The sequence below is a fragment of the Tasmannia lanceolata genome, unplaced genomic scaffold (genome assembly GCF_043159265.1).
Source record: "Tasmannia lanceolata isolate RefF3 unplaced genomic scaffold, GAP_Taslan_0.1 ptg000037l, whole genome shotgun sequence".
Lineage (NCBI taxonomy): Eukaryota > Viridiplantae > Streptophyta > Magnoliopsida > Canellales > Winteraceae > Tasmannia > Tasmannia lanceolata.
The window spans coordinates 21,813,099-21,820,637 of NW_027518714.1; the positions used below are offsets into that span (position 1 = coordinate 21,813,099).

At 38.1% G+C, this 7,539-nt stretch overlaps 1 protein-coding gene across 13 annotated transcripts in view; it reads right to left on the bottom strand.

The window, feature by feature from the left end:
• LOC143860431 (protein VAC14 homolog) overlaps positions 1-4,896 on the bottom strand; it is a 98,693-nt gene extending 93,797 nt beyond the window's left edge. For 3 of the 13 annotated variants that reach the window (XR_013239710.1, XM_077371073.1, XM_077371074.1), the window contains exons 1-7: positions 4,412-4,893; positions 3,794-3,888; positions 3,592-3,657; positions 1,186-1,305; positions 1,046-1,074; positions 608-716; positions 164-250 (exon numbers count right to left, since the gene is read on the bottom strand). Coding sequence is in view for 11 of the 13 variants with exons in the window: in XM_077371073.1 (XP_077227188.1) it covers positions 164-250; positions 608-716; positions 1,046-1,074; positions 1,186-1,305; positions 3,592-3,630 (384 nt within the window). In the remaining 2 variants the exon portion in view is untranslated. Of the gene's footprint in view, positions 1-163; positions 251-607; positions 717-798; positions 941-1,045; positions 1,087-1,185; positions 1,306-3,591; positions 3,658-3,793; positions 3,889-3,985; positions 4,338-4,411 lie in introns of those variants that run through there. The other 10 variants (XR_013239709.1, XM_077371072.1, XM_077371076.1 and 7 more) reach the window with 9 other exon arrangements.
• Positions 4,897-7,539: the final 2,643 nt, after the last annotated feature.

A 7,539-nucleotide genomic window follows, 5' to 3' on the forward strand; every position in this document is an offset into this window, starting at 1 on the left:
CTAGAATAACTAGCAATAGAACACTAGAACCAGTGAGATCACCCATCCTTTTCCAAGAGAAAGTCACTTACACTGATGAGCTTGGAGAATGGATTGAAGAAAGAGGCATAAATATGAGAGAAATAGCTTCATGATTCTTGTTGCAATAAGCTTATATCCTTACCCATGTGATAGCTGTCAGCAGGGTCAATTCAGTGGAAGAAGCAGCCCTCTGTACCAATATTTCTGCCATGCGACCATAATCTACAGACTTCATAGTATCGCTACTTTGGTCAGAAGATTAAAAGACAAGAACCATTATAAACTTTTAAATTTGCTATTTTTTAAAATACTTGATCAAAACAGATACTAATTATTATCAGCAATTTCTTGTCAAAACTATAAAATAAATATAAATCCATCATGCAATTCCAAGGGAAAGATGTGAATGTTTGATAATATTCTTCCAGGAAAAGAAGAAGAAAACGGGCAAAAACAGCATTGTAAAAAGAGTCCAAAACATGACGATCTTCCGCCTTGAGATATATTGTTTTTCTATTTGTGTGCCATTTCAAAAAAAAAAAAAAAGAGTCCAAAACATTTTCACGCCTAGAGAATAAAGACTTACTGGAGAATCCTTTATCTCTTGGAGAAATTCAGAAACTGCAGAATCAGCCTGTTGTCGTATTTCATGACTGGAGTCGCTTAGCATGTTGAATAAACCTGAAAGTGAGTCCCTGTCAACTAGAATGTATTTTCAGTAAAACAAAAATCCATGTAGCTCCAAGGAGGTGTAATTTGTAATTGGGGCATATTTACAATCAAGAAAATCTGGAGAAAACCAAGCATATCAATATCAGGAACACTATCCAATACGGTGATCCATCCCACCAAAAATTTCCAGACATAAGGATTAAGAACATTCGTGCGCTCCCTTAGCAGAGGTATAAATTCTTCGATGCTGAAAAAATAAATCATACCAACCATATCTTCCAATTTTATAATTTGTATACAAAATTTTGACATCTAAACCTAAAAAAAGATTGAACGAGGCAAGAAAAGGTACCTGAATTGATCACTTTCAGTCACAATATCCTGGCATCAAATCTGAAAACAATTAAAATTTGCATGTATATTTTCATATGATGATTGACATTTGACACAACCCAACAGACGAGTCAACAAAAGATCAAGGTAACAGGTAACCTTTACAAGCCGGTCTAGAAGATGAGCAGCATTCTGAACATTGGAATCTGAGTCTGCTGAAAGAGTACAGAGTGCATCAAATATCTGATGATAGAATACAATGAAATCTCCTCTTACAACCTGCTCAACAGGTAAAGAATACGTTAGGCCCCATACATATTAAATAAACGGCACTCGTAACATCTGGAAAATCAAAGGCATAAAATAAAATCCAGTTGATTCACTGTTACCTTTGCTATGTTATACAGTGCTTCATAAGCATAATAGCGAACCCTACTATCTTGGTCAGAAAATGAATTAAGCACGGGTGGTACGATTTGTTGAGAGATTACATCCAAAAGAAATAAATTATTTAAAGAATGTCTAGGAAAAGAAAGGAAGATAATAATCTAGCATAAAAAAAACTACATGCGAAGATTGAAATTAGAAGAACCCTAGACATAAAAGCCTGGATACTACTGTGGCTTTATCCATGCAATAACAATTTTAAATGGTTTTCAACCGATATGGACACTATAAATCCTAAATGCTCGAATCATGATCGCACAATCAAGTCAGATTTACCCACACATGCAGTTCATGTATTGACCCCACTCAGACTCATCTAGGACACTTTTTTACAACAGATGGATTTTATTAAAACAACAGGTTCATCTAAGACCAACCAACCAATCTGAAATTCAGATGCACAAGCAAAGCATCAGCAGTTCTAAAATTTACACCGTCCCCTTTTTGTCTTTTTTCTTTGTTCTTTATGGCAACAAATCTTATTGATAAAGTCCCCTTTTTTTCTTTTAAGTGAATCGGAGAAGTTAATAATCAGTTCAGTTATTGACGCACAACCAGCTGAATCCAAGTTCTAAACAATTATATGAAATAGTTTCATGGAAAATAAGAAAAATGAGAAAGAGAAAGAAACCAGTGTACAACCCATGTTCCTCACTTAGAGTAGTGAGGTGTTTAGACCTACAAGACAGGGGGGGTTGTGTCCCCAGTTTCAGGTAGTTCAATAGGGCATGGACAATGTATGCCATTCAAATTCATCTCAAAAAGCTATTCCACATGGGGTTATTTAAGCCAGTTGTGGATTAGAGCTGATCCACTGCAGTTAGCATAGAGTGAGTTTGAAGATTATATCCGGTGTATTTTGATTTGTGACTCTACATTGGGAATAGACAAGAACCCTTTTCAGACACAATATGCCCCAGAGATGTCTACAAAACTAGGTGGATCCTAAACTGCTTGAACTTGCAGCCAATCACAACACACAAGGATAGAGTTGCAAGCGGTTTAACATGAAGGAACAGAGATATAGACCCTGCACAGGAAGGCCACCATCAAGAGATGAGAACTGACAGATTAGTTTGAGATGCAGGACCTATTGTATGCAATTTACATGGCAAGGCACCGGGCAATGGATGTTGCCTATAGGAATGAAAGAGCTGTTAGAAGCATAGAGATCACTAGATAGATATTGTTCTCTGATTTTAAAATGGGATTTTGGATATGGAAGTCCTTACCACGTAAGGCATATCATGGATTACCAACAAGAATAAATCCCACATTTTGGCCCCGGGGAGAATAAAGAAGCTAAGGAAAAAAAAAACTGACACAGAGAAAAGTACCTTAAAATTGTCTCACACGAAAAGAAGACAAAATGGTCAGCGTTTGAAATGGAAAGGGAAAAAAACCAATATGTAACCAAACCAAAGCAAAAAATTACAAAAAAAATAATAACAAAGAGAAAGATATCGAGGATTACTAGCCTTGAGCTATTCTTTTATTTTTTTTGAAAGCAAGCCTTGAGCTATTCATAAACAAAAGTATGAAAAAAATATGCAAAACGTCATCTATTGGGCCTCCAAATAACAGTCTAATTGTTTCATGGATGATTTTAGGGTTAAAGAATATAATATTGAGCCAAGAGTAGCTAAGAATACAAGGCTAAAGAGTTCAGCAACATGACATGCTTCTAGTTTTTAATTTGGAAAAACGTCAATGAGCTGATATGGGCTCGATTTATAGCATCCAAGAACCAAGAGTAGCTGCACATTCATCATAGTTAGAAGTTAGAGAGTGGAACTTTTTTCTTTTGAATGGTGTTAGCTAGTAGAACTTTACAGACCAAGAAAAGTACGGGATCGCTAGAAAGTTGGTTTCAGCACACAACCCATAGATCCCATGGAGTCAAAAGTACTAATTTGATCGTGGGCCATTCTAAGTTGCGAAACTAATGGATCTTCAGCAATACTTAGCTGTGTTACGTTAAATTCTAAGTTGCGAAACTAATGGATCTTCAGCTATACTTAGCTGTGTTACATTAAATTCTAAGTTACGAAACTAAGGGCAAAGAAAAACTAAAAAGTGGAAAACTAAAAAACATAATTCATTTCTCAAATTCCTTACCTCAAGATGCTGAGCAGCTCCTGATGTCAAACCAACCATTGCTGCAGCAAGCCCTATCAAACCACCCTACCAAAAAATAATAAACAGAAAACACTTTCATTAATAAATTAACATTCAAGTGGTAAATTTCTCTGCCTCGAGCAAAAACAAATAATTAATATATTGTAAAAAGATGAGAGAGAAATTTAAAAGAAATGCAAACCTTCCGATGATTCACTCGAGGGGGGAGTATGTGAACTCTGTAGTTAAGAGATTGATCACCGCTGTTATCTTGTCATGATCTCCTGCTGCCGCAAGCTGCATTACAAAATAACAAAACAAATTCAAAAGTTGATTGAGGCCAACTTGAACGCCCTAAATCCATTTAAAACCCCAGATAAAGATAGGCGCATACCTCTACGGCAGAAAATGGCCATTTTGAACGCCCTAAGCCATTTCAGACCCTAGATGAAGATAGGAGCATACCTCTAGGGCAGAAAATGGCCAATTTGAACGCCCTAAGCCATTTCAGACCCTAGATAAGGATAGGAGCATACCTCTAGGGCAGAAAAAGGCCAATTTGAACGCTCTAAGCCATTTCAAAGCCTAGATGAAGATAGGAGCATAACTCTAGGGCAGAAAATGGCCAATTTGAACGCTCTAAGCCATTTCAAACCCTATATAAAGATAGGTGCATACCTCTAGGGTAGAAAATGGCCAATTTGAACAACCTAAGCCATTTCAAACCCTAGATTAAGATAGGTGCATACCCCTAGGGCGGAAAATGGCCAATTTAAACGCCCTGAGCCATTTCAAACCCTAGATAAGGATAGGTGCATACCTCTAGGGCGGCATTCTTCCGCTTCTCTTAGAGCTTGTCAGCGAGATTACGAAGAACAGCTGCCGAAATTATCGACAGAGCTTCGGCCATGGATTTTGGGAACCGGAGAAGAATCAAAGGGCGAGGATCAGGAGTCGTTTTCACAACTTCTTCTCTTCTTCGAATCGGAACATCTCACGAATCTCTTTCAGATCGAGCTTCGTGAATAGATTTAACGTGCCCTAATCGGCATTCTGCATAGCTAAATCGCAAATTATGAACAGATAGAGAGGGACTGGGAGAAGAATCCCTAACCCTAGGATTTTAGAAACATGGATCAGACTGAGTAAGAATCGTTCGAGGGATTTGTTTTTTTCCTTCTTCTCTGTTTTGGGCTCGCAACGCCTCTCCGTTTACCGTTAGTCGTCTCGGCAACCGCATTTGAAGCTGGAGGAGCCGAAATTAGTAAATTTACAGAAATACGACTGCACTATAAATAGAATGATGAAGATATCCCTCCTAGGAATTGCAAGCAATAGGGGCTCTGGGGTTTTGAATGGCAGAATAGGTATGTATCAATCGGCTTGGATAGATTTGGAATTTCGAATATGGCGAACCCACTGGCTGGATTTCCGCTTTGAGTTACAAAAGACTCCCTCTTTTGGAGATGAATGACGAGGGAGTCCCTACACTTTTTGACAGTATACCACTGTACTATAATAGAATGACGAATATATCCCCTGCACCATTGCAAACCATGCGGGCTCTCGAGGGTAATGAAACGTTTTGGATATATTTGAAACTTCGCATATGGAATACTGACTGCTTGGATTTCAGCTTTGAGATTTTAAATTACAGAAGACTCCCTATTTTGAATTTGAATTTGAATGAGGGAGTCCCTGGTTGCTCGATCAGGACCCTAGCTTTATTGCGAGCCAAAAGCCTTGATGGAGGAAGGGAATGGGGATGGTTGACTTTCGACACCGTTCGGAGAGCACTTTTAATCTCAGAAATTATTTGAATCGTAGGCCATTGAGGCAAAGCGATACGACTAACCGCAAACGCCTGCCCTCGAACTCGATCATGCCAAGCTTTTGGATTTGACTGACATGGACCGTGTCACAATGTATGGCCCACATGAGGACGGGCCATAACTCAAAATCATGATGCTCAAATAGTCAAGTGATCTTAATAATCCAGTTAACATCCCCAAAAATATAGGGTTTAAAAAGGTTCAAAATAAAAGTGAGCAACCATCCAATTAAATGAGATCACACAATTGTGGATTGGGAAATGATATCCCCCGTCCCCCTAAACGGATAAAACCACCCTTTTAACGATTTCTGTGAGAAGGGTTCGCTGCTTGAGGATGAATTCACCCCTTTAACATTTTTCTTTGCTTTTAAAACTTAACAAAATAACGTTAAAGGAGGGGATTTTATCCTTCGGAGGCGGGAAATATCATTTCCCTTGTGGATTTTCTAGCCCATTAATTGTTTTAATGTGGCCCAACGTTGCTATGGCCCACTTGATCTACAAGAGCGCCCTTGCAAAAATCAGTTGCAACGACGACCCATTTCTTCAGTTTAACATGTTTAACATTTGAATGTTATTAATTTAGCAATTTTCAGTGCCATTACAAATATTGTTTGATGACTTGGATCTACTTGGGAGTTGGGGCGTCCTTGAGGATTTGTTTCTATATATTGTCTGATGACCTGGATCCACTTGGGAGTTGGGGCATCCTTGAGGATGGGTTTCTGCAAGGAGTCTCTTCAGTTTAGTCTGTATTGAAGTCTAGTATCGACAATATGTATATTTTATATAGGGAAATGATATATCCGTCACTTTTGATTAGTTGGGACACCCAGCAACAGTGTATCAATGACTGCAGAGGGGCTTATGTACTTCACGTCAGAAGGATTCAATGGGCTGATTGCCAAGTACACTAGCCCTGGCTGTCCCAAGTAATCAAAAGGGACGGATATATCACTTCCTTTTATATGATGTGTGTGAAGTCGCGTATTTTTCCAAAAGTGCAGGGGACCCTCATCAAAGTACGGTCCGAACTGTTCATTTATTGGGCCACAACGTAAATAATATTTATCCTGACCCTCGGGTCCGTAGAGGGACTACACATTATAGAAACCTCTACCGTGGAGGAAAATTGAACAATGGCATTGTATAACAGCTCAAGTATATCGTGGAAAATATCTCTTAAAATGCATCACATCTTGGAGTTGTTCTATGATGCATCCTTATTATTGCAAATGCAAGCCATATATCATTGTTTGACTTTCCTCACTAATGAGTATGAAAAGGAAAATTTCTTGTTTGGAAAGAAGACCTTTCCAAAATACCTTTCCCTCCTATCTTTTTTTTCCCTTCCTCTTCTCTAATTTTCTAACTCTTATACTCTGACCTTCCCTCTTGTCTCTCTAAAGCTAGTGAGAGTGGGCTTTGAGCTTGAAGGCTTAAAACCCTATAAATGAAAACATAGTTCATTGGGTTCCTTCTCCCACTTCCAATCAACGCCTAAACAATAGACATGAAATGAAACCCATAAGACCCCTTAGATAAGGAAAATGCTTTCAAAATGGACCCTTGGAAATGAAGATGATGCTACAAATGACCAAACTACTTTCTCTAAAGACAAGATGGGGCAGTGAACCACCCAAAAGGTACGGCTACTTCAACAACAATTTACACACAAATCGTGTGTATCTTCGCTGGACAATCCACAGCCGAATAAACCCAGTGTCTTTTATGATTACCTAGAAAGCCAAACGACCTTCTCTTCACGCCTTCATCACATTAATTAATACTGAGAATATAATGAGAAATGCATGAACTCGAGAGGAAATGCAGCCCATTGAAGCAATTTCACATGAACATAACGGTAACAGAATAAAAGCAAGATAACATGATCAAATATTGGATAAACGATAGTTACATTTCATGAATTTCTTATAAATACATGTCATTGTAGAGGAAGATAGCATAGTTCAAACAAAAGGATGATATTAGGAAAGCTTTACTAAAGAGATTAAGGTGATTTTTCTAGCATTCAAGTTCATTTAATTATTTTTAACCCTTTTATATTATTTTTGTTACTCTTTTTGTTCCCCATATATCTTCCAATGTGAATA